Source organism: Peromyscus leucopus, chromosome 3 (genome assembly GCF_004664715.2).
Source record: "Peromyscus leucopus breed LL Stock chromosome 3, UCI_PerLeu_2.1, whole genome shotgun sequence".
In the NCBI taxonomy this organism is placed as follows: domain Eukaryota; kingdom Metazoa; phylum Chordata; class Mammalia; order Rodentia; family Cricetidae; genus Peromyscus; species Peromyscus leucopus.
This window is the reverse complement of record NC_051065.1, coordinates 150,888,350-150,916,158: the sequence shown is the minus strand read 5'-3', so window position 1 is coordinate 150,916,158 and position 27,809 is coordinate 150,888,350. Positions and strand designations below refer to the sequence as shown.

Sequence of the window (27,809 nt, the reverse complement as noted above, 5' to 3'; positions counted from 1 at the left end):
TGCATTCATATTCATCAGGGAAATTGCTCCATAATTTTATTTTCTTAAAAAATGTTTTTATCAGTCAGGTGGTGGTGGCGCACACCTTTAATTCCTGCACTTGGGAGGCAGAGGCAGGTGGATCTCTGTGAGTTCAAGGCCAGCTTGATCTACAGAGTGAGTTCCAGAACAGCCAGAGCTACACAGAGAAACCCTGTCTCAAAAAAAAAAAAAAAAAAAAAAAAAAAAATTCTTTACCTGTGTGTGTCTCTGGATGTACATTCACTTATTAGGGTGCATAGTGGAGCTCAGAAGACAACTTCTGAAAGTTAGTTCTCTCTTCCCCCTGTGTATTCTGGGGATTAAACTCAGATCACGATGCTTGCACCACTAGCACTTTTACCCAATGAACCCAACTCTATAATTCTTCTTTTGCTGTTGAGTCCTTATCTAGATCTGGTTTCAGTGTAATGAACAGCTTCATAAACTAAGGCTGGTAGTGTTCCTTGTTTTTCTGATCTTAGAACAGAATGAAAAGCACAAATGTTCATCTTTTTCACTAAGTTTAAATGCATTTAATTTTAGTGAACATATATGACATTATTTTGTCATCCTTATTACAAATAAATCATAGTCAAAATAAAGGGTTCAAGATGGTATGAGTCCTAATGATAAGCAGCAGCTAGTTACAATGACAGGTGATTAATGCAAAGAAATTTTACAGTTTGTTAACATTTTTCCATTTTGAAACCATCCTTAAAGAAAATTGTATCTGGCTAGGCAAACCCCTTTAATCCCAGCACCAAGGATGTGGGGGCAGAGGCAGGCAGATAGATGTCTGTAAGTTCAAGGCCAGCCGATTCTACATAGTGAGTTCCAGGGCAGTCAGAGTAAAGTCCTGTCTCAATTTAAAACAAATAAAAATAACAAAATCATATATGGAGTCACACTACCATATGGTAGTCCAGGAAAGCAAATATACCATCTTGATTCATATTTTACCAATAAAAAACTGGTAGTTACTAAAGTTAGCAAGAATGTGTTTGCTTCTGAATTACCTGTCATAAAAAATTGAGCCCTTTCAAAAAAAAAAAAAAAAAAATAGCCGGGCAGTGGTGGCGCACGCCTTTAATCCCAGCACTCGGGAGGCAGAGCCAGGCGGATCTCTGTGAGTTCGAGGCCAGCCTGGGCTACCAAGTGAGTTCCAGGAAAGGCGCAAAGCTACACAGAGAAACCCTGTCTCGAAAAATCAAAAAAAAAAAAAAAAAAAAAAAAAATTGAGCCCTTTGCTAACTTTATTCTTTGGGTTTGGCTTTGAGTGAACTATATAATTATATAATATTATAAATAGTAAGTATATAATTATGTAGTAGTAGGTACTTATCAGTTTCTTTTGCAAGCTTTTTTTCTCAACAGGTGATAGTTGAGTATTCAACCAGTGATTGCTGTATTTTCTGAAACTCTGCCCTCAGAACTTAAGCAAAGGTATTTCCACCAATCAATAAGTTACCAATCAGTCCTACTAACGACCATGTCCTCTCCTAGGAAAGGATCATGTAAATATCAGACAACAGTCATGGCACTTAAGGTCCTAGTAGATGATCATGACAATTGGAGGGAGACAATGGTAATACTAGCTTAGAAGAAGCTCAGAGTGAGTATAATGCAACTAATTAACAATGGGGGGGGATGTAAATAGAAAAGTCTTATCATTAAATATATGGTAGAATTAAAAAGAGAACCCACGCAATCCTTTGTGGGGTTTTTTGTTTGTTTGTTTGTTTTTGAGAGAAAGAGATTCTATCATTACTCCAAACTCGGTGCAAATTATAGATGTATCATTCAAAAGTGTATTACTTGGGGCTGGGGATGTGGTTCATTCAGTAATGTCCTCACTCAGCAAACGCAAGGACTCAAGTTAGATTCCCAGAACACATGCTGAAAACAAAAGAAAAAAGACTAGGGATGGTGGCAAACACCTGCAATCACAGAGATGAGGAAGCAGAGAGAAACCAGTTACAGGCTATGTCTCAATGGTTTTTATTTTTATTTTAAAGAAAGGAAAAGTTGCACAGAGCCTGAGGAATGTTGGCTTCTGGCCTCTAGTCACATCTACATACTTAGTATGTGTGCATCTAAGTATATAACACACGGGGGGGGGGGGGGGGATCTCCACATCTGTATAGTTTATTTTCCTGTTGATTTCTAGTTTCATTCCATTACAATGTTGTAAAATATGTGAAATTATTTCAAATCTTTATATTTCTTAACACTTGGATTAAGGCGCACATGTGGTATTTATCTTGTAATATGTTGTGAAGAATGTATATTCTCCAGCTGAAAGTTTGTAGATATCTGTTGATTCCATTTCATCTAAGATACAGTCTAAGTCTGAAGTTTCTTGTTTTGTTTTGTTATTTGTCTAGAAGACTTCTCTATTATAGAGCATGAAGTATTATTCTAATCTGGACCCAACTGTCTCTATATGTCCAACAGTATTTGTTTTATGAAACTCAATACATCAACATTCTGTGCTAAGTATTTATAATCATTATATCGTCATCTTTGAATTTTCCCCTTATAAATAATTAGTACCCCTCTTTATCTCTTCTAACTTGAGCTTGAGGTCTACTTTGTCAGATATAAGAATGGCTACTTCTGCCCGTTTCCTGCTTATACTTGCTTGGTACCCATACAGCTTTCTATTCTTTGACTTCCACTCTGTATGTAATTTTACCAATAAGGTCCGTCTCAAACAATGAACAGCTGGATCTTGAATTTTTTTTTTTTATTTTTGGTGTGTGTGGGGCAGTAAAGATTTATTGTTATGTATGAGTTTTTACATTTATTTATGTATGTACACCACATATATGTCAAGTGCATGTAGAGACCAGAAGAGATTATCAACTGCTTTGGAACTGGAATTATGTAAGATTATAAACCACCACAAGGGGTGCTGGGGACAGAACCTGAGTCCTCTGCAAGAAAAATGAGTGCTCTTAACTGCTGAACCATCCATCTCTCTGGTCCATGGCTCCTGAATTTTGATTCACTCAGTTGGTTTATAGTCTTTACTTGGGGAACTAGGAGCAGTTAACATTTAGGGTTACTACTAAACAATACTTGCTGATTTCTGTAATTCTGATGATTATTTCCTTGGTTGGTATTTTAGTTAGGGTTTCTATTTCTGTTATAAACACCATGGCCAACAGCAATTTGGGGAGAAAGTGGTTTATTTCATCTCACACATCTAGGTAATAGTCTATCACTGAAAGAAGTCAAGGTAGAAACTCAAGCCAGGCAGGAACCTGGAGGCAGGAACTGAAGTACAGATAATGGAGGATACTGCTTTACTGGCTTGCTCCTCATTGCTTGCTCTGCCTGCTTTCTTATAGCATCCAGGACCACTAGCCCATGGAGACCACAATCCAGAATAAGCTTGGCCCTCCCATTCAAATTTTCAATCAAGAAAATGCCCCACAGGCCAATGTGGTGGTAGCTTTTCCTCAACTGAGACTCCCTCTTCCCAAGTGACTCTCACTTATATCAAGTTGACAGAAAACTGGCCAGCAAAGGTGGTTCAAGTAATATTTGCTGTTTCTTTTTCTTTGCTTTATCTTAGGTCATTACTGATTTACCTCGAAGGATATATTTGATTCTTTTCTAGTTCTTGTTTGCTGCTCTAGTCCTCTGATCAGATTTTAATGTTGCTATACTCTACAGCTACGACCAGCTTTCTCCCTCCTGTGTATACAATTCTTTTAAGTATCTTCTGCAGTGCTGGTTTTGTGATCATTAATTGCTTTCACCAAAGACAAGAAAAAGATGTTGTAAGTCTGGCTGAAGACCCCCTTTCTTTTCATGAGTTAAGCTTGGGAAAGATAATTCACCAAAATAATATCTTTTCAAATGTAATACCTTAGGTCTTCAACTTAAGCATTAAAATTTCAATGAGAAGAAACAGAAGAAAGTGTCTAATAAACCCTCTTCTTTATCACACAGTCTGTGATATACATTTTACATTTCAAAAGAAAGGTGAAGCCATCACATATCAATCCCTATAGATGAAATGCCATCTTCTACACATATACAATCACAAGCTGCAGGGCTATACAGCCAACACTGCACAGTACAATGTGCAGCACATTCTGTGCTTGCATGAAATTATAGTGTCCTGTGCCATCACAAGCCTCTCGGTATTAAGTATACATTAAGTATATAAAATATACTCTGTATTTGCACAATAACAAAATCATCTGTTGACACACTTCTCCAAACAGTCCCTTAATTATTAGTGACAGTATGAAGCAATATGAATAACAGTGTTCTAAAGAATCTGAAATATATGGCAATGGTGCTATAATATAATGGACCAAATATAATTCCATTAAAAAGACAAAAAGGGGTAGTAATAATAATAATAATACCATCTGATAATCATTTCCTATGCCCTTATGCCACTTGGATTAACTCATTTAATCACTACATTTGATAATCATCCCAATTTTATAAAGGAAAAACCTACACATGAGAAACCTAGGAAAACCAATCTGGGACTACTTTTCAGTCTGGAGTTCGTATAATATAGAGACAGGAAGATCAGGAATTTAAGACCAATATGAGTTACCTACTTTAAGCACTCGGGAGGCAGAGGCAGGTGGATCTCTGTGAGTTCGAGGCCAGCCTGGGCTACCAAGTGAGTTCCAGGAAAGGCGCAAAGCTACACAAGAGAAACCCTGTCTCGAAAAACCAAAAAAAAAAAAAAAAAAAAAAAAAAAATGAGTTACCTACTTTAACCCTGTCTGGGGAAAAACATACCTAAAGCACAACATCACACACAACTAAGTATCATCACTGCCTGCCTGAACCTGGGGCAACCATGTTCCCTGTACCTAGATCCCCATGAAAATATATAACTTGCCCTGTCTAGCACCAGCCATAAGTATCAAGAGATGGATGCTTTCATAAACAGAAACTACATATCATTTCACTATTATAATAAGAAAATTGCTAGGTAAAATGTATATGATATATGCAAGCTTATAATTTTAACTCCACAATAATTTTTACACTTCAGTTTAAAATGTTACTGCTCATTTTACCCTGCTTAAGTTCTTAACTAAGACATCTCTAAAAAAGTGCCAACAACATGAAAACAATTTCTCCCACCCTACCCCGCAGCGGCTCTTTACATCTTCAGAATTTCACTGAAAACCTGCTCAGTTTAAGTTTTGCATTCTGAATAGTCTCATTATCTTCAGAAGCACAAAAGTTTGTGTCCACTGTCATGAAAAACTCATATTCTTCAAAACAGAACTAGATTTCAAGGCATCACTTTCTCGGAATACATTCTATCATTCTAGTCCCTGTTAGAATGGGAAATAATGTTAGTAAGTGAGCCTCAATTACATTGGTTTTAGAGCAAGCATACTGACCTTGAAGTGAGACTGAAGGAAACAGCAAATCCAGGAAGAAAACGTGAAAGAGAAAGTTAGAAAGAATTAATGAGGACAATATTAAAAAATACTAACATTCATGAACCGAGGTAAGGTATAAAATACAGAGTAAAGAAGACAAGATCATGCAGATTCTTCACAGGTGCTAAAAACCAGAATTCCAGATTTCAATAGATACATTTCCTATTAGAGTTTAATACTTTATTTCATGAAAATTCCTTAAAATTTTTTTCTAAAATTGACCATTTCCTGTAGTGGAGAGCAAATTTCTTAAAGACAAGGGGGAGGGTGTCAATTCTCTGATTTAAATAGTTAGAACTAGCATTAGTGGGTGGTTTGTGTGCGTATGGGCATAGGTGGGCTATGGCGTATGTGTGGAAATCAGAAGACAAATCTTAGGAGTCTACACTCACTCTACCATGTGCATTTCCAAGGCTCAAACTCAGGTCCTCAGGCTTGGTGGCAAGCATCTTTACCAGCTGAGCCTTCTAGCCAGTCCCAGCATTAGAGGCTTTATAGTTTCAGTCAGATGAGTTTTTCTTTTAATAATTTATTTAATTATTCTGCCTACATATGTATCTGTATAAGGGTGTCAGATCCTGAAGTTACAGACAGTTGTGAGCTCCATGTGGTTCTGGGAATTGAACCCAGTCCTCTGGAAGAGCTGTCAGTGCTCTTAATCTCTAAGCCATCTCTCCAGCTCCCCAGCTGAGTTTTTTAGATTCCACCTTAAGTCTGGTTACTCCCTCAGCACTCTATCTCATGGAGAGGCCCCAATTCATCCCATAGAAAAAGAACAACACAGACAGCTTTGGTTCCTCTTAGATTACAAATACCCTAGAAAAAATTTGAAATAATTTTCTCAAAGTGAATTTTTCCTTAATCATAACATTCCTCAATCTATATCTACTAAAATCCTTGAATAACACAGTGTAACAGAAATAATGAACAAGAATGGCTCTGTTTAAAAAATTCATTTCCAACACTGTTTAGCATTAAACATACAAAGTAGCCATGTTTAATGGCCCTCCACAGCACAAAAGTTCTATGAGTCATTACTGCCTTTTATAATAGGCAGGCTTCTCTTTCAGAAAATTAGTCAGTATAACTGAAATAAGTACTACTTCCTCAGCAGTTAAGATTTATAATGCCCAATGTCATCATGATTGCTTTCATGACCTAATTTTTACTTTAAAAACCAGAAACAGAGCATTCATCTCTTTCTGTCCCCTAACTGAAGACACATTGGAACCAAGTGCCTCACATTCCTACCACAATGCCTTCCCACCATGATGAACTACACTCTCAAACCAGGGGCCAAAACAAACCATTCTTCCTTTAAATTGTTTCTTGTAAGAAATCTGGTGACCACAACTAAGTAACTAATACAGTCAATTGCTACCAAGGAGTGGGGCTGTTGATGTAATAAACTTACCATGTGGTTCTCTGGCATTTGGAACTGATTTGTAAAAGTAATGTGGAAGAGATTGAAGCAGGACGCTAGAGAAGCCCTAATATGTAAGCCAAGATGAATGGGCTGTTCTGGGAAGAGTTTCAATGCAGACGGTAAAGACCTAGTTCAAAAGGTTTCAGGGGAAACGAAGACTATCAGAAAGTGAAAACTTGTCTTATGTTCTGCCTGTGTCCTACAAACTAAAGTTAGGGTGAATTTGAAAGTAATAGACTAAATTTCTACATCACCTAACATCCAGACTGACTGAACTTCCTCAGATTTACAGTGAAACAGAACAGAAATACAAAGATATTTCTTAAACATATGCACTTAGGCAAGGAAAGGCACATGAGTGAGTTTAAACTTACAGACAAGGTGAGAGTGAAGGAAGTAGGTGTGATTATTAAAGTGATTAATGCAACTAGTGGAAAGCTCATACTTGAACAATAGGAAAGGTTCCTTGAGGACAAGGCCCCAAAGCTTGCAAAAATGCATTCACTTGCAACAGAGGACTGAGCTGAGAGTGGAAATAAAGGGACTAAAACCAGCTACCTAGGGAAATGGTTTCCCAGGCTCAGCTGCCAAAGCACAAAGGCATCACAGCCGTGGATGGGCCACATCTTGTCCTTGCAACAGAACATGGCAGCACTGTCCATGTAGCTTGCAGATACACAAGAGTCAAGTGTGGTGGTGTCATAGAGGCTTACACTAAGATGCCAGAACAACACTGAGGCTGGACAGTAGACAGCAGAGTTAGACTGCCTGCAAAGGGACCTTAAAAAGACAAAGGTAGGAAGTGAGTTGGAATGGAGACTCCAGGATGTAGAAAATGCCAGGACTGTGAGACTTCGACTAAGGGAAAGCTATAGGCAAAGAGTACAGTTGACCCGAGAGAGAGACTCTTGTAGCACAGCTGAAGGGTGGGGCTACCCAAGGCTGTAAAGAGTCCAAATGATTCCATCACAAGCCAGCAAACAAATGGAACTGTAGCATCCGGTGTTTGCCCCAACAAGTTTCAGTGTTACTTTGGTCCATCTTTACACATTGTGTTCAAGGGGCTTTGTAGTTAGGAGTTTGTCTTGGTTCATTAAAAGCTATTTATCTGTGTATGTCTTTGCATGTTCACATGTGCATGGCATAGCAAATGTGGAGACAGGAGGAAAACTGGCAGGAGTTGGGTCTCTCCCTCTACCATTAGATGCTGAGGCTCAAATTCAGGCTACCAAGGTTTGCAGCAAGTGCCTTTGCTCAATGAGCAACCTTATTCCTTAGACTAATGGCTTCCAAGCAATATTACAACTACTGAGATTTTCGGTCATTACTATAGATAAAAGAAAAGGCATCTTGTATTATGAGATATCTATAAGCTCCATAAGCCTCTGAAGAACAGAGATGGAATGCTATAATGTACTGACAAGGAAGGAGACATATGATAGTTAACCTTTATTGCCAATGTGATCAGATTTACAGCCATATTTGTGATGAGATATTCAGTTAGCCAAAACTCTACCCACTGGCTAGAGTTGCAGACTGAAGAAGGAAAACAGAGAGAGAGAGAGAGAGAGAATGAGAGAGTGTTTTGAAATGGGAAGAAAGCAAAGCGTCCACATGTACCTCTATCAGCTCCCTGAATGCCAATGCAATGTGGCCCACCCTCTCACGCTGGGAGTCAAAATAAAACCTTTCACACCTTAACAAAAATGAAAAGAAAAAGATAACCATTTCATGTGGCAGCAAAATTTCAATTTGTTATTTAATTTTTTTTTAAAAAAAGTGCTTTACTGTACAAGTCTAATTCAATATACACTTGGAGACAAAGTTTAAAAGTCATATGGGATTTTTAAAAAGATAATACCTTCATTATTTAAAATAAAATAAAGACATGAAATGAAAACAGAGAAATGAGCCAGTAGTGCACACTTGTAATTGTGAGGCAGGAAGATCAAGTGTTCAAAGCCTACAGGGGCTACAGAGACACCCAGACTCAAATAAAGGAGTGGAGTGCTTGGGAAATGGCATCATGGGTAATGTGCTTGCTGCGCAAGCATGAGGGTCTGAGTGTGGCCGCCTAGCACTCACGGAAAAGCTGGGAATGCTGGCACACATATCACTCTACTGTTTGGGGAAAGCACATCACTGGCTTTCAGGCTTTGCCCAAATCAGGAGCCCAGGGTTAGTGAGAGACTTTCCTTATCTCTAAAAAATAAAGTCACCAGCCAGGGAGTGGTGGCGTACACATTTGATCCCAGCATTCGAGAGGCAGAGGCAGGTGGATCTCTTTGTGTTTGAAGCCTGCCTAGCCTACAGAGTAAGTTCAAGGACAGTCAGGACTACACAGAGAAACCCTGTCTCAAAACCAAAAACAAACAAAACATTATCAGAGAGCAACAGGGAAGATGTCTGATGTCTAAGGATAAAAATGTCTACCTCCTTTAGGCATACTTGACACTAAGATATATTTTAGAAATTTGTAGGAATCCACAGGCCTTCATCATATATCAGACAGTGTCAAACACAAAGTTTAAAGGCAAAGATTGGTCAATCTGTAGATAGATAACAGTTCCTAATGATCTTTAACTATCGTTGCTTAGGATACAAAAAGTCAAAAAATTAGAATCAGTAATAAAATTAACATCTAAAGACACCAGCCTTTTTAAAGGCCATAGGGGGAAAAAAAACTAAGCATATTCTTAAATGAACAAATAAAATCTTATTTTTACCCAATGTATTTATCATGAGCCATTATGTTACCTGAGCATCAAAATACACCTCTTCATGGGGTTGGAAAGAAGGCTTGGTAGTTAAAAGCATTTGCTGCTCTTACAGAAATCCTGGGTTTGGTCCCCAATACCAAAATCAGGTGGCTCACAATCTCCTATAACTTCATTTCCAAGGGATCTGAAGACCTCTGGTTTCCAGGGCACTTGCCTGCAGGCACTCATATCAATAATTTTTTAAAATATGCATATATTTAAATTTTTGCATACGCACACCTCTGAATGAGCACATTTCAGGGCTAAACATCTACACTTTGAATTATACTTTAATTAATATTAATTATATTGAATCTTCACAGTTTTAAGGGAAAAAATAAAAAACAAAGACAAAGCCATAACAGATTTTAAGGTGCTGAACCCACTAGGGACTTTGGGACGAAGATCAACAAATGACAACAGGAAATGATGGAAGGCCTAAGTTTGTAAAACCATGTAATTTGCCCTCCTATTAAATGAGAGAATGAAATTGATCAAAAAGACAAAAGCAAGCAGCTTACTCAGAAAGAAGTTGAAGCAAACAGGACCAGGTAAAAAAGCAGTCATGTGCAGGCGAATTATGCGCCCATCTTTCCTTTCCTTTTGGCCATTTCATTTCTTTAAATAGACCGTTCTCCTCTCAGCATCTTCCCGTGTGCTGAGATTGCAAGCATGTGTAACTACATCCTTCCTCCTCTACTCTTCGATGCCATGCAGGCATACTTAAACAACACTGTGTTTACCAAGTCTACAGCATTTTGTAGTTTCTTCACTTGGTTTTGTACCTCCATTCACTCTCAGGAAACACACAATGAGCTCTACCTTATGTCACTCAATTGGGATTCAGAAATAAGCACTATTTCCACATTTTGGAATATGATGGACATAATCATTCTTTTGAAAGGCTTTTTGAGTTAAACATAAACTGAACCAAGTGTTTCTATTCTTATCTATTTACAACTGTAGGTCCAAGGAGGTTGCAGCAGCCTATGGTATCAAACAAAAATCTAAAGTACTGGAAAAGGAAAATATAGCATATACATCTCATCTAGTAGAATTATTTGAAATCTAATGAGAATGAAGGCCTGAGAGTTCAGGCAAAACAAATTTTTAAAATACAAACAAAAAACCTGACCAGGGAATTAGGTATCTCATTGTATGACTAAAAGCAAATTTATCATTCTTGTAACAGAGATGAGAGTTATACTCAAAAGGGTGAAAGGGCTAAAAGTGGGTTAGAAGTAGGGATATGAAAACAAATTGGATAAACAGTTGTGGTTTGAATGAAAATAACCCACACAGACTCATCAGAGTCGCATTATTAGAGGTATGGTCTTGTTGGAATGTGTGTACACTTGCTGGAGGAAGTATGTTATGGGGGGGGGGGTGTTGAGGATTCAGAAGCTCAAGCCAGGTTCAGTGTTTCACTCTCTGCCTGCTGCCTGCAGATCCAGATGTAGAACTCTCAGCTACTTTTCCAGCACCATGTCTGCCTGTGTGCCACCATGCTTCCTGCCATGTGATAATGGACTAAACCTCTGAACTATAAGGAGCCCCAATGAAATGTTTTCCTTTATAAGAGTTTGCCATGGTCATGGTGTCTCTTCACAGCAGTAGAGCACTGACTAAGACAGCAGTCAATTCTTTAAGGAGCTTCACTGTGAAGTACAGTGGAGAGTTGGGGCCACAGTACGCAAGAGATGGCTTCCATGCTAATTAGGGGAGGGTTCTAGCAGAGGAGCTGAAGCTGGGAGTTTATGGGAATGCTGAGTAACAGACAAGGGCTCTAAGTCAATGTGGAGCTCACTGAAGAGAGTGACTGTCCAAAGGGAAGGGACAGAGTCTTTCTACCATTGTGACCGAGAAGAAGGAGCAATAATCAGTAAAAACAGACTTGTAGATTTGGAAAATAAACAAGGATCTTAGCTAATAATTTCTGTGTTTTCTGTTTTAAAGCAGGCAATGAGGAGAATGTAGAAACAGATGCTGGGATGGGAGGGAAATCAGTCAGCAAATCGCTTGCTAAACCTGAATTTAACCCTTAGGGGAAAAAAAGCCAGGCATATTTTTAACACATGCTTGTAATCCCAACATTATGGTGGCAGTGACAGGCTGATCCCTGGGACTCACTGGCCATCCAACCTAGCCTAATCAGTGAATCCTAGACCAAGTAAGTGTCCTTGTTGCCAAAAAGGAAGGTGATGGTGCCTAAGGAATGACAGCTGAAGGCTGACCTCTGGTTCCCAAACATGTAAATGTGAATTCACACTCAAATGTACACTTTGTGGACATGAACACACATGAAGGCACAATCTAGAGGTTGAAGAATTAAAAAGAAGAGGGAAAGAGGCTGATAATAATGTTTGGTGAACCCGATGATCGCTCCCAAGTTCACACTATTGAAAATACAGGCACAGCCTGAAGAAAAAGGGCAGATCCAGACAGAAATGGCATGAGAGCCCTGGCCAAATCTTGACAGCAGGCTCCTTCTAAAGCAATCTATTTTAGGAGGCTAATCTGTAGATTTCCCTGCATTCCCGATTGGTAGAGCCCACAAAGACTGCCAGGTGCCACAGCCAAAGGAGTGGCTCTTTGAGAAATTCCAAAGCCGTTGGGAGAGTGGCAGTTGATGTCCTAGGTCAAAGGTTCGCAGTACAGCTTTACTGCTGCAGAAAAACAGGTACAAGGGACTCTGAGCTGTGACCTAGCAGCAGAACAACCTAACTGCCAATAAATCACTTTAGAAGTAAGTCTTTTGAGCAGAATTAGGTCTCAGGTTTTTTTTTTCCCAACATGTTTGAACTGATTATTTAAAAATTTCATATATTGCACCCTGATCACACTCATTTCCCAGTCCTCCCAGGTGCACCCCCCCATCCTTGTGATTTCCCCCCCCCCCACACACACACACAAAAAGGAAGAAAAAATATATATACCAAAAAAATATATACCAATTTGTGCTGTCCATATACTCACTGGAGTATGGAGTATGGCAACTCCCAGTGGCCAGCCCCTAAAGAAAACTAAACTTCAGTTTTCTTAACTAAAACACAAGAATAATTATGCCCAGTTCATAATTGTCAGCTTATAGTAAAGAGCCTGGCACACAAGTGTTTACCCAGAGTGTTCATACTCCCTTTTCCTCACCTCCTCCTTTGGCCCTTCTTTGCCATCGACCCCTTTTGCCAGACCCATCAGCAAGTGCTGTACCCATCATCACTTGTTCCTTGTGCATGAATTGCTCCAGTGTCGGCTGGCACTTACAGTGGTAACGCTCACACAGTGCACATATACAGACTCTTAAATGGAAGGAAAACTACAAATTTGAATACTACATAGCAAAGTGGTAATCTTCAAAGAGGAAGGACAATGTTTCGTGGGTACAGAGTTTCAATGTGAGAATATAAAATCGTTTGGTAGATGAGTAGAGTTGATGGTTATGTATTTTTTAGTTTCTCGAGACAGGGTTTCTCTATGTAAGTGCCATGGCTGTCCTAGAACTCACTCATGTAGACCAGGCTAGCCTCAAACTCACGGAGATCCGCCTGCCTCTGCCTCCCAACAGGCTGAGATTAAAGGCGTGCACCACCACCGCCTGGTTCAACAATAGAATTTATACTAGGAATATTTTACCATAATAAAACCCTGAAAGCATCTATTAACTATTGTAAGCTTACACATATAAAAGATATGTGTAAGCTAAAGCAGGGCGAATCATATTCCTATAATCTAGCACTACGGAGGCTGAGGCAGGACAACAACAAATTCAAAGCTAGCCTGGGCTACAGTATGAGACCTTGTTTTATTTCAAAATAAAAATAAAGAACTGAAGGAGATTACTATCTAGCATATGTGGAGGCCTGGGTTTGATTCCTAGTAAAGCACAAGCAAGCATGTGCGCACGCACATGTGTGCATGCATACAAACACAAACACAGAGAGAGAGGGGGAGAGGGAGGGAAAGAGGGAGAGAGAGAGAGGGAGAGAGGGAGGGGGAGAGAGAGAGAGAGAGAGAGGAGGGAGGGAGGAGGGGAGACAGAGAAAAGGAGACACAAGCACCCAATTATCTTCCAAACAAATGAATGCACAGATGGACACCTAACCCAAAGCTCACACTGTACCTACAGTCCATGAACTGTCACTGCTAACATTACTATACATTTATGGTGGCAGCTGTACCTCAAGAGCTGCACACAGAACACAGTGAACATAAGTAATGTGCCCTGTGTGCTTAACAGCAGGAAAGACAAGGATGTGTATTTTCTTCTTAGTCTCGGGAAATTTCCTGGCAAAGGGATAAAGTATAAAGATTTCCATAATAAACCTAGAATAGACAGACACAATGGGAATTTTTTATGTAATTAGGTCCACATTATGCTGATATGCCATCATGGATAATATGGGCTCCTAAATGTTGAGTTTATAGCCCCGAGCACTTACTCCATAATCTAACAAGAAAATTAGACGTTACATTTGTAATTGTTACACAGCAGGACTGCTTGGTGGCCAGAGGCTCTAGGCTGACCTGGACACATAGGACATACATCATGAGAAGGCAATGACTGCTTGTGGAAAGGACTGGCAAAGGACTTGCTGAACTGGCAAAAATCTTCGAGACACTTATTTACAACTTGAGCAGGTTGGGCTTCATGGGTGGTTAGACTGCTCAGAACCTGTTCTCGCTTTCTGACCCCAACTTCTCTTTGCTTTGCTTTCCTTCCTAGGGTGCTGCCAAGAGCTCTTCTCTCTAGTTCCATCAGTTCCTAGAATCAGAAGATATGGAGTCTGCATTGATGATTGGAGTCATCCCTGTGCTGTACTCAGCAGCAGGTGACAAATCTGGCCACTATGCTGGGCGGACACTGTGGTTAGGACTAATCTCAGTGTACAGCCTGGTGGTGTATGTAGTCCGGATGCCATGGTACCAAATCTACGAGGATTTCAAATGCCATGGAAATATCCCCTACCCTTGTCTTATGGAGTGTTTTGAACAAACGTTTACCGTTCCTGTTTCAGGAATGTGGTGCTACTTCTACTTCATCTTCATAATCCTGTTCTTCCTCACGGAATTCTTCATAGCTCAGATTCGGCATAAGCACAACAAGCAAAAGGTGAAGTTCATGCAGCAGGTGTCAGAGGACACAGTGGAAATGGAGAAGGGCTCAAGGAAGGCAATCCAGACACAGAGCCCCTCTCAGAAGATATCCTTCCTGAAGTTCCACCAGGAAAAGGAAATACTATATCTGAATCTGTTCCACATCCTCCTGCAGGTCAGCATCCAGACTGTGTCTTTTTGCCTGCTCACAAACAAACACCTGCCCCTGATAAGTAAAAACAACTTTCACTGTAGCACCGATGGCTGTCCTGGTCCCTATCACTGTGTCATCTGGGAAATCTCTGAGAAGGAGCTGTCCTTGTACACACTGGTCATCTTCTGTATCATCATCATCATCCTTGGCACAGGCTCTTTTGTATACAGCATCTACCACCACTTGCTGATGGCCCGTTCAGTTTCCAAGGTTTGGATTTTTTGACATTTACGAGAAACAACACTTTAAAGTCTTTTCTACCCCAGACCAGGTAGTTTGGGTTTCTCCACATTTTGTTTGGGGCAGAGCCTGCTCTGGCTAACCTTCTTTCGATTTTGATTTGAAAACAGTAAAAGTTTGCTGTTCTCCCTTTTCTGTTCTAAGGCCCGGCTGGGATAATCTAATTCTAGAAGTAAAACCAAACCAAACCATGCCTAACAATTGACTACCAGGCATTAGTACACAATAACTCATTTCCTTCACACTGTCACCTAGAAGATGACATCCTCACTTTTCTCTGACGCCTAGGAAGATAGGCAGCTAGTAAAGACCACCTGCAGTCAGCAAGGGAGGTCAATTTTAAACTTAGGTCTCCCAGGGCCCTAACGTGCACCCTCCTGGAGCCATTTGCTGTGCGGCTGAGAAGCAGAGCTTGTTTTTACTGTGAATTCTACTGAAGAGAGGAGCAAGGGGAAAAAGTGGGGGCACTATACCAGGATGTAGGACACCCTTTTAAGGTCACAGTTGTATATTCTTGCTCTCTAGTCAGAGACAAAAGACCCAGGAAGCTAAATCCAAATAAGTTATACATAACCTGAAAGTGACCATCTGGGAAAAGCACCGAGGTGCAGAGTGAACACAGCATGTCGGACAAGACTTCTCATCAGCTTTCAAGTCACATGCCAGTACAGACAAGGCTGGCTCTACAGGGTGACACTGCTTTCACAGACCTTAAAGGGGCAGACCTGGAGAGTGGACTCGGTGCTAGAACTTCAGGAGACCACGAGTGGTAGGAGTAGGGAAGGAGTAGGAGCAAGAGAATGGCCAGGAGAGACATTGGGTGTGAGCTGGTGAAAAGACAGAGACAATTTCACCCATGGGTTTGAAGGAGGGTATGTTATTATGTCCATAACAATCTTCTGTAATACCTACAAAGATGCCTTGTGGTCATTTTCTCACAATGATGAACACATTCACTCAGCATACTGGTCTTAATGTGGGTCAAGTACTGGAGCACAGATAATGTTGATAATCTGTAGAAGCAAACTTTAGAGCCGTGGGTCTCAACCTTCCTAATGCTGTGACTCTTCAATACAGTTCCTCAGGTGTGCTGACCCCCAACCACACCATTATTTCATTGCTACTTCATTGCTGTAATTTTACTACTGATATGAACTGTAATGTAAATATCTGATTCTGATATGGGATGCCCAAAAGGGCCATGATCCACAGGTTGAGAACCACTATACTAGAGGGAAAAGGCAGTAAATATCAATGGGAAAAGAGGCCAAAATGTATCCCAAAACTCACAAGCTGCCTAGCCGCAGAATCAAGTCAGAGGCATCTTCTTCAGAGCCGTTAAAGGCTGGGCTCACAACCAAAAAAACCTAGTATTGGCTGAGGCAAGAGCAATGAGAGTTCTAGGCCAGTCTGGGCTACATAGAGAACATAGTCTCAAAAGACCCATAAACAAACAAACAAAACTACAAATAACTAACCAACAAAGAAAACAATAAACCAAAGAAAAATTGGAATTGAAATGGCTAGAAGTATAAGTAATATGTGGCCATCCTGTAATTGGGGCTTGTCTCTATTGAATCACTTTTGCATAATAAGTAATATCAGTACTGTTTTAATTACTTGTATAGGAGCCAAGGGGATGGCTCAGTGGCTAAGAGTGGATAAGTATGAGGTTAATCCCCAGAAGGGAAAAAAATCAGGTGTAGCTGTATGTGTACCTATAACTCTAGCACTGTGGAGACAGAGACAGGAAGGTCACTGCTTCCTGAGGTATGCTGGTTGTCTTTTTCCAAATGTGACACAAACTCGAGTTATCTGGAAAGAGGGAACCTCGCCTGAAGAATTACCTCCACCCTGTTTGCATGTAGACATGTCTGTGGGGCACTTGTATGATTAATGATTGGAGAATTCGGCACACTTTGGATCAGTGCCACCCCCATGCAGGTGGTCCTGGATTGTGTAAGGATGGAAACTGGGTGAGTCACCTGAGAGCAAGCCTGTATGCAGTGTTCCTCCATGAGCTCTGCTTTGGTTTCTGTCTCCAAGTTCCTGCTTGAATATCTGCCCTGGCTTCCCTCAATGATGAACTCATCTACGTAAGAATAGAAGTAAGTGTGTGCACACAAACATGCTGTGGAAAGGGAGATGTTCAAAGATCAAGATGAACGAAAATGTGCACAATCTATATTCTTGGAAGCTCTAGTAATTTTAAAATCTAGATTTAAAGAACTTTATCAAAGGGGCTGGAGCGATGGCTTAGTGGTTAAAGACAATGGCTGCTCTTCCAGAGACCCAGGATAGACTCCCGGCATCCACATGATGGCTCAAAATCATTTGTAACTCCAGTTTCAGGGGATCCATTGACCTCTTCTAAGCTCCAAGGGAACCAGGCATGCATGTGGTGCAGACACATACATGTAGACAAAAAACTCATACACATAAAAATAATCAAGAACTATAGAATATACAGAGAGTTAATATCAAACTAAAGAGATGTACAGGCAAGAATGAGATCCTATTATTTACATTTTTGGTTCACTGAAGGAATCAAAGTCTATGGATATAGAATAGGAGAAATAGTAGTTTGAAAGGAAAATATCAAGTCTATTACTAACTCCCAAAATTTAAATCCTAACAAACAATTTAAAGATGATGTCTGATAATTCCTAGTTTTGAAGAAAATGAAAAATAAATTATTCCTAAAACAAGTTTCTAAAGATCTATGTGAATTAGTGACTTCATGCAGTCACTGTCAATCTTTGTGGGTATCCAGAAGAATATGTTGACTATGAAGTTATACAGGAAAAGGTATTTGTATGTGTGAGATTATTTTAAATAGACCATGTAAGTGGAGAGGGTAATAACAGACTATATACTTCATCTTCAGTACAAAAAGACAAAACATATCCCAGGACAGCTATCTATCTGGCAGGATCTGTTCAAATGCAGCCCACTGTGAAGATTTCAAAATTCGAACCTGATTAAGAATCACCTGAGTCTCTTGCATTATCACCGTAATGTCCCTCCTAATTTTGACAAGCGAATTGCTATAATCATTTGCTTTCCAGCACTCTAAATTATGCATTCTAAAAATCCACAGCCCAAAAGAGCATCAGTTCAGCAGCAGAGCTCTAGGGCAAGATATCAACTTCTTATACTTAGGATCATTCACTCATACTGAGCAATGATAAAACCTAGGATCTCTTTGCACTCTCTTGAATAGCTAGGAGAAATAGCCCTTAATCAGTAAACATTTTCTCTTGTCAGTGATGTTCAAGTAATAGTTTCTCACTGTATCCCCATTTCATGTCATCTTTTAGGGAGTGTAACAAAACATTTACACTGACTTAAAAAAAATAAGTAAATAATGGAGTAGTAAAAGGCAATGAAGAACCTAATTCAGAGGTAGATAATATTGAAAACACCATTTCATCAAAGTTGTAAAAACATGCTTTAATTTTCTGCCACAGGGATTTCCACTCAGGTTCCCTTCTCTTACCTTTCCAATTCAGCTATCTTCTTATCTTTGTCATTCTTCTCATTTTCCACCTCTTTCAAGATTTCCAAGAGGCGGTCAACTTCTGTCTGGGCCTTGCTGGATTCATCTTTGTACCTGGCAATCTCTCTCTCCAAGTGCTGTACTCGGTCACTCATCTCTGGACTGGCCCTAGCTTCCAATGTTGCTTCATGTGCCTACAAAAAAAAATTCAATGTCTCATTTTCAAAATCTAGCCAATACAGGGCCAATGAGCAAACCATACCTGAAGAACTACTTATATTACAATGTAAATAGAGTGTTATCAACTATTTAAATGGCTAATCTTCAATTTCTAATGGCCTTTCTCTGCTTAAGGATTACAAAGGGAAAAGATTAGTGGAAAGGAATTATTTTAGTTGACAAATGGATTTCTTTTAAAAACTATTTTATCTTGGAATACTTATTATGAGGCCAAAACTCATCATAACCCAATTGATGCCTCAGAATTGAGTGAAATTAATGAAGATGGCACTGGAAGGCTATAAATTCTGATCTTTCTCCTCTTCCATCAATGCTGAGACTAGACTTAGTTCCTAACTGAATTTCCTTCTATATGTGGCTTTACCAAATGTATGAATCACATAGCCTATGGCATTTAGAATCATACAGATACAACTGGATGCTGTGCAAATGGAGCTGGGTTAAGAAAATAGCTACTTTCTGCTGGGCATAATCTCAGTACTTGGGAGGCAGAGAGAGGCAGGTGGGATCTCTGAGTTCAAAGTCAGCCCGGTCTACATAGTGAAACCCTGCCTTGAAAACAACAAAGAAAGAAAGACAGAGATAGAGAGAGAAAGAATAGCTACTCTCAAGTATATTTTGCTAAAGCAAAAGTTCGGAATTTTACAAGATAACCTGGGACTGACAAATGAAGTTAAAAGCAAGACCCACTCTAAGACCTAAGAAAAGGCATATTTATTCAGGTTTCTGTTGTAAAAGGCAGCTAATAAAAGTCAGTATATTTTAAAGTATACTGCAAATTCAATAATTAAAAATTAATTTTGGGGGGTTGGGGATTTAGCTCAGTGGTAGAGCGCTGCGCAAGGCCCTGGGTTCGGTCCTCAGCTCTGAAAAAAAAAAAAAAAAAAAAAAAAAGACAAAAAAAATTAATTTTTGCCGGGTGGCAGAGGTGCACGCCTTTAATCCCAGCACTAAGGAGGCAGAGGCAGGTGGATCTCTGTGAGTTTGAGGCCAGCCTGGTCTACAGAACAAGATCCAGGACAGGCTCCAAAACTACACAGAGAAACCCTATCAAAAAATCCAAAAAAATAAAAATAAAATAATAAAAAATTAATTTTCAAATTAGTCATCATATTAATTTTCTTGTTCTTTTAAACAGAATACCTGAAAAAAGAAACTGAAGGGAAGAGAGGATTGTTTTGGCTCGTGCTTTAAAGGTAAAATCTATCATGGAGAAGTAATAGCTGTCGGGGCTCCATTCATGGTGGTGGGAGCTGGAAGTACAGAGCATGATCGGTGACATGCTGGGGACAGATGGAAGCCGAGAGTTCAGTGACAAGTCTAACCCGGCCAAAACCTTAACCTAAGGGCTTTAGTGACCTCTTTCTGTCTGTTATCCAGACCTCACTTCTAAAAGGTTCTGTAACTGCTAAGACAGTACCCCCAGCTGAGGACCAAGTTTCAAATGGCTTGCAGCAAACCAAAATATTCCTTCTCCCAAACTTCTAAAGCCACATGTATATAATGAATGTACTTAATGAGAAGATAAAGACTAAGAACATTGTATTTTTTCTTATTCAATAAGCAGAAAAATAAATCTTATTACAGAAGAAGATAAATTCTTCAGAAAGTATTTTAGGAAAATGTGACACAAAGTTGCCTAAGTAAAGGAAAAGTGTATAAATTAAGTTAAATCTTTCATGAAAGTATTATCTACATTTTTGAGAGTGAATACATAACTAAGTTCATTTGTTTAAGATTCCATTCCCAGTTGGGGGAAAAAGTTACTCTCCTCCAAAGTTACTGCCTTAACCTGTAAGTGACTTGAGAAACAACTATGTAAGTTTGGGAAATAAACAAGGACAACTGTTCTTCAACTGTCTGAAATTGGTTTGTTTCACATTCTTTTGTCAATTCTGTAGTTAAGGAGGAGGGAAATTCCTGTGTGGATCAGTCTCTCATGGACAGGAGAAAGCTACACTGATTCTTGTGAAACAGTGTGTCTAACAGCAAGGAGGACAAGAGGCATTGCACAGAACGTTCACCATATGTGTAAGTCAAGAAAAAAAAAGAAAGAGAAACCGAAGGTGCAAACAACAGCAGGATGAATAAAGACATCCCTGCCATCCACATACAAAAAGATAACAGGAAATAGGAAACAGAAAGAGGCTTGGGGGAGGGGCAACAAAAGGCAATTAAACAAGTATCAACAACAGCTTCTAATCAATGCCACTAAGAGAAATCTAGTTACATTTGATTATATAGCTATTATTTATGCTATAAATATGAAAGTATAAATATCAGTGGCCTGAGGTTCATACATGCTAGAGTATCCTAACTTTGAGGTCACCAGTTAGTTAAATGTCACTTCCATGGAGGGGTCCTCTATACCCTAGACCCTGTGATTTACTAGGCTTTGCTGGCTGTGTGTCTATTTTCTCTACCAGAGACTATTAATTCTCTGAAGACAATGGACAGTTCTATATTGTCTACCACCACATTCTCAGTGCCCACTCTGTTAATTGACAGGACAGAAAATCGCTTAACAAATGAATTTGTATAATGTACTCAAAAGAATTTCTATTTGATTTAAAAACAGGCATGAGGCATGTAAGATAACTCAGCAGTTAAGAGCTCTTGCTGCTCTTCCAGGGAATCCAATACCCATCTTTTGGCCTTTATAAGCACCCACATTCACATACTCTGACACACAAATATACACATTAAAAATAATAATAAATCTTTTTAAAAAGTTTCTAATCATGTGTATATGTTAGTGCTTGTGAATGTAGGTGCCCATGGAGGCCAGAGGCATTGAAACTGGAACTGGAATTACAGGTAGCTGAGAGTTGCCTGATGTGGGTGTTGGGAATCAAACCTGGGTCTGCCAAAAAAGCAATACATGCTCTTAACCGCTGAGCTATTTCTTCAGCCCTAATAATAAACCTTTAAAAAATATTTTTAGAGTAAAATAGATCAGTCCACAGGAGTGAATGGTGGGAAAAGAAGAATGACTGGGAAAGAGGAGTTCAAGGTTAAACATAACTCAGGGGCCAATGATGATCCAGAATAAATAACCATTAAGGATAAGATCAATATGTTACAAGGGGATAAAAAGTAAAAAATATTATGAACCCTCTCTTAACATCATAACAAATTTTATACCAGAGACATTGATATCTAAACTCTTCTTGGTTCATTTATACTTTAAAATGGAATTTTGAGGATATTTAATTATTACAAACATTTATTTAAAACAATTCTACAGCTGAGCATGGTAACATATATCCTAGTACTGGAGAGGCAGAGGTAGATGGAAGTTTTTGAGTTCCAATCCAGCTTAATCTACAGAGCAAACTGCAGGACAGTGAAGGCTACATAGTGGAAACACGCCTCAAAATAAATGAATTAATTAGTTAACTTTGCAAATAGAGTAGAATATTTAATTCAAGATGTAAACCTCAGGCATGGAGGCACAAATCTGTAATCCCAACACTCTGAGGGCAGAGGTACAGGTACAGAAACAAGTTACTAGCCAAAAAGGATATAGAGACCCTCCCTGTCTCAATAAATAAAACAACAAAAGCAAATCAACAAACAAAAAAAACTTTAAACAGAAGAGAAATCATCTCAATAGATACAGAACAGTTTTCTGATCCAGCATCCCTTCATGCTAAAAACTCTTTCTTGATAGACTAGGCATGGGAAATACCTATTTCAACATAGTAAGAGCTATATATGACAAATGTAAACAACATAACCCTACATGGAGAAAAATTCACAGCATTCTCATTAAAATCAGGAATAAGACACTGTATTACAATTCAACATAGTACTTTGTCTTAGACACAGTAATAAGACAAAAGAAAGAAGTAAAATGAATACAAAGAAATCAAACTGGGACTGAGCTGGAAGTGTCCTCTCTGGTAGCCAGCTTTCATAGTACAGAGAGTGCACTACAGGCTACTGAGGAATAAAAGGCATCAACGGTCTTATCCAGCTGAGAACCCTATGGATTACAATACCCATTTGCCAGGCAGTGTGTAACCCTGGTGCAATAGTGGCACTCTGATTAGTTTTGAGGCCCACTCCATGACAAGTATTTCATGCCTGATGCTATTAACACAGGTAAAGAACCCAGAGCTAAGAAGGTCTTAGACCCAAGGAGTAACTTAACACTGTTGTTTGGCTAAGTTAACATAGTGCCAAGCTGCCTTCTAAATACCTCTAATTACACCCACATAGAAATACTACTCTCTGTCTTTTGTTCTTTGTTGTTTGTTTGTTTTTAGACACATGGTTGCTATGTGTAACAGTTCTGGCTATCCTAAAACTTTGTATACCAGGATGGCTTTGAAATTTCTTTCTTAATCAGAGAAACTTCTCTTTGGAATGAAAGGGGGCAAAATGCAAGACTCATGGTTGCTCCAGATACTAGGAAAAGGTGATGGTTGAGTGCTCAGTCCTCAACAAATCACTCACACTACCCCATCTCAGGCTTAGGGAATATTACAGAAGAGAAAGTGGGAAGAGTGCAAGGGCTGAGACACAGGAAAACAACTATAAAATGCTATATTGTGAGCATGATATAGTTAATGCAATCATGATCTCACATAGCAATGGCTGTCAGCAGTGGGCCTCTATGAGATTGGCCTGCTGTCAAGTCAATCATAGATTGTGGAGGGGCCTACATGGCCCTACCCTGTCCTGCTGAACTATGATCTACAAATGGTGAGTGGCAAACATTGTAGTAGGCACTGATGAGTTCAAGAAGTTCCAATGAATACCAAACCATTGTGACACAGCCCACTGTGCTGATTTGTTTTTTTTCAACCTGACATGTTAGAATCATCATGGAAGAAGGAATCTCAATTGACAAATTGCCTCCATAAGACTGCCTGTAGTCTGCGGGGTATTTTCTTAACTAACTACTGATGTGGCAGGACTTAGCAATGTGGGCAATGTCACTGCTGGGCAGATGATCCTTGGTTGAATAGTCAGCCAGGAGGTGAAGCACCCTTCCATGGCCTCTTGCTCTGTTCCTGCCTTAGCTCGTACCCTCATTTCCCTTCATGATGGACCGTAAGCTATAGGAAATAAACCCTTTCCTCCTCATGTTGCTTATGGTCAAGGTGTTTATCACATAAATGGAAAGTAAACTGAGACATGGGCTTTAAACTCAGTGTGTTAAAAAAAAAAGTGCATGTGAGAAAGGGACTCAGGTGGGTAAAAGGGATGGAAAGGAGAAGGTGGGTGATAATAATCAGTATGTACGATATCTATTAAGAAATTGTCAAAATAACCAGAAAGAAAATACACGACAAACCGGCCAGTGGTGGCGCACACCTTTAATCCCAGCACTCGGGAGGCAGAGGCAGGTGGATCTCTGTGAGTTCAAGGCCAGCCTGGTCTACAGAGTGAGATCCAGGATAGGCACCAAAACTACACAGAGAAACCCTATCTCAAAACACACACACAAACAAACACACACACACACACACACACACACACACACACACACACACACACAAAACAAAAAAAAAACATATATACACAGACTAAACACAGACTTCAAAGATTCTAGTGAAAGGCCAGTATGTTAATACACTAGCAAAATTCTAGACTAAACTGGGGTGATTAGAAGCTACAGCATGGTTGAAACAAAAGGAAAGAGAAGCAGTCCTGAATAAGCAAAGAGCAGTCTGCAGGAACCTTTTAGAAGCTGTCTCTCAGAGATGAAAGTCTTCCTCCTCTCAAACGCACATGTGCTGAAGGCATGGTTTGTGCATGCGATGTTCAGAACTGGGAGAACTGAGAAGTGAGTGGGTAAATCAGAAGGGCTCTGACCTAATCTGAGGGTTAATCATAGAACCATAACGTGACTACATTGCTGAGAGGTTGACTCAAGGTCTCAGTAGAGGAAGTGGGTCACCAGGCACTCGACCTGAAAGGAACACTTTGTCCTCACTCCTATCTGCTTTTCGGGGACCAAGATGCTCTATCGCACTCAAGACTGAAAGCAATGAGATCATCCCACCATGATCTGTAACCGCTCAAACTGTAAATCCAAAGGAACATTTCCTACTTTAATGTTGTATATCTTAGGTGTTTGGTCACAGCTACAAGACCAAACGTACATCTAAACAGTAAAAAAGAAAAAAAAGAAAAGAAAAGAAAGAAAGCAAAGAAAAGAACTATAACATCTGTATGATCACTGAACTCCTTAGCAGAAAGAAGGAAGGAAGAGAGGGAGGAAGGGAGGGAGGGAGGGAGGTAGGGAGGGAGGGAGGGAGGGAAGATGGACAGACTCAGTGCTATCTACTGTGTTCGTATGTAAAGAGAAGTAAGAACGGGAACTTTCTCTTCAACCTTCTTCAGCTGGGACTCCATTTTCAGGCACTCTTCCTTCTTCTGCTCAAGAGCAATTTCTAGGGTCTTGAGGCGTGAGTCCTTTTTCAGTCCTGAGGAAGCCAGGGAAGAAGCATGCTCTTTGAGATCCAGTAGAGAAGCCTAAAAGCAGCAAGACATGTTGAGATAAATACTGTGAAATAAAATGTAGATTTAACTGTTTAAATGTTTATTCATAGTGTCTACAAGTTTCCATTTCAAGAACATCTATGAACTATAAAACAGGATTAGCTTTAGTTTCCAGACATCAATCAAAATAATGCTGATCCTCAGGACTTAATGAACAGTGACATAGAGAGTCCTAAAAAATGCTTGGGATGCAGCTCAGGTAAAAAGCTTGCCTTACATGAATCAAGTCCTAGTTCAATTTCCAGGACCACATAGACCAGGCACAGAACACACTTGTAATTCCAGCACTCGGAGGTGAAGGCAGGAGGAGCGGAAGTTGAAGGCCAGTCTGAGATAGAGGAGGCCTTGTCTCAAAACAGAACAGGAGTTCTAACCTAATATACTTACTCTCACGAAATAAACGGAGACTGAGCTTTGAGAACATAAGTAGCCAAACTTAGTAACTACACTAACTTGAATGTGGATTTCTCCCCTTTTTTAGCAGGAAATTCTTGTAGAAACTTACTTGTATAAATTCTCTTAAAGACATTAGACAAACCTACAGGATTACTCATCACAGCAGTCAACATTTTAGCTATTTAAGTTATACTAACAGGATTATTCAAAATTAAGATCAAGATTCATGAAGTCACCTAAGTTACAGGTAACTATGTTTCTAACAGTGGCTATAATTGGATTTCTTCCTTTTGTGTGTCACTTTTCTAACTATTAGCAGTGTTTCTCCATATATAACTAGGCTGCAGGTACTCTAGCATCTGCAAAGTATCGGTATCACAAAAGAAACCAAGTCTTAGAACAGAGAACAAAGTAGTAAAGGATTAGGGAGTGATAAGCAATCTACTGTAGCCCTCCCAGCTTCCTGAGCATCTAGAAAGCTTGTCACAGAACATTCAGAGAACCTTTCCTGCATTGTGCAGACAGCAGCAGATGCATACACTATAATGACTAAGCAAACCGAGTATGTCTGGTAACCCTGACCTCCTTCTCCGAGAGGTCTCCTTGCAGCAGGCTGACTTTCTCTTTCAAGTCTCTAAGATCTTTTTTGTAGGTATCAATCTCCTCCTGCTTCTCACGCTCATCTCTGTCCCGTTGCTCCTTCAAGCGTTCAATTGTCCGTTCCTAAAAAGAAAGCACACCAAGTCAAGAGGAAACACCCATGTGTACTTATATTATGTAACATACTCTGCTACCTCTGGCCAAATTCAACACTTCTATCATCTATTAAAAAGACAATGGTAAGCTCTTTAAGAATTCACTTTTCAAAGAACTCATTTTTCCTACTGTAACCAAGAAATGTCCAACTTTGTTTATTTTTAAATACCAAGAGTGGTTTCCTATCATTTCGAATATTATTAGATATCACTAAAGCCTTTTCTTGAAATATTACCATTTATATTCAATTTCCAAGTAACAAAAAACTTATGTGTATGCCCTTAGGACAATAAGTAACATAATTCTTCACTATAATGATACAGACACACACTACCTACAAAGCAACAGAAATTACTCATAACTCATATATCAAAAGGGGGGGCAAGCTATGATACAATTATCTAACATAAAAGAAGGCAAAGATGAGGTAGAAAAATTAAAACTTCTGCTACCCTAAGGAATGCTGCCTTATGCCTCTAAAAGAATCCAGTTAAATATCTCAAGGAATGTACAGCATAATGGGATAACCCTTTAGTCCCAACACTTGGGAATTAGAGATAGGAGGATCAAGTTTTAACACCTTGAGTGTTAAGGGCTATTCTTAGTTGTCAAGTGAACTATATCTAGAATTAACTAAAACTCAAATGGCTGGGCATACCAGTAAGTGATTTTTTTTTTTTTCTTAATCATTTGAAGTGTAAAGACCCACTTCTAATCCAGATCTTTGAGGTGGGAAAAAAACCATTAATTCAGACCTTTTGAGGTAGATTAATCTGGGCCACTCCTTCTGCTGGTAGCCTATGTAAAGGACATGGAAGGAAGCTAGCTCTCTCTTTGCCTGCATGCTCTCACTCTCACGAGCAAGTTCATTTCTTCTTCAGGATATACTGAAGACCAGCTGAGACACCCAGAATAGAGAACTCACAACTACTGGATTCTTGAACCTTCTATTGGTAGACAGCCATTGTTGGACAAGCTGGACCACAGTCTGTAAGCCTTTCTAACCCCACTGGATGGATGGATGGATGGATGGATGGATGGATGGATGGATGGATGGATGGATGGATGGATGTGGTGATATTGTGTGTCCCCCATATATTGTGTACCCTAATAAAGTTATCTGTGGTCAGAGAACAGAACAGTCACTAGATAGACATAGAGACCAGAAAATGGTGGCACACACGCCTTTAATCCTAGCATTCTGGAGGCAGAG

General features: G+C 39.6%; 1 protein-coding gene across 11 annotated transcripts in view; it reads right to left on the bottom strand.

Annotated features, from left to right (window-relative positions):
- The window catches only part of Erc1 (ELKS/RAB6-interacting/CAST family member 1), a 334,813-nt gene that overhangs the window by 192,356 nt on the left and 114,648 nt on the right, over window positions 1-27,809 (bottom strand). For 8 of the 11 annotated variants that reach the window (XM_028880482.2, XM_028880487.2, XM_028880485.2 and 5 more), the window contains 4 exons: window positions 26,423-26,563; window positions 25,277-25,417; window positions 18,689-18,882; window positions 5,415-5,426 (listed from right to left, as the gene is read on the bottom strand). In XM_028880482.2, the coding sequence (XP_028736315.1) occupies window positions 5,415-5,426; window positions 18,689-18,882; window positions 25,277-25,417; window positions 26,423-26,563 (488 nt within the window). The remainder of the gene's footprint in view (window positions 1-5,414; window positions 5,427-18,688; window positions 18,883-25,276; window positions 25,418-26,422; window positions 26,564-27,809) is intronic. The other 3 variants (XM_028880483.2, XM_028880486.2, XM_028880488.2) reach the window with 1 other exon arrangement.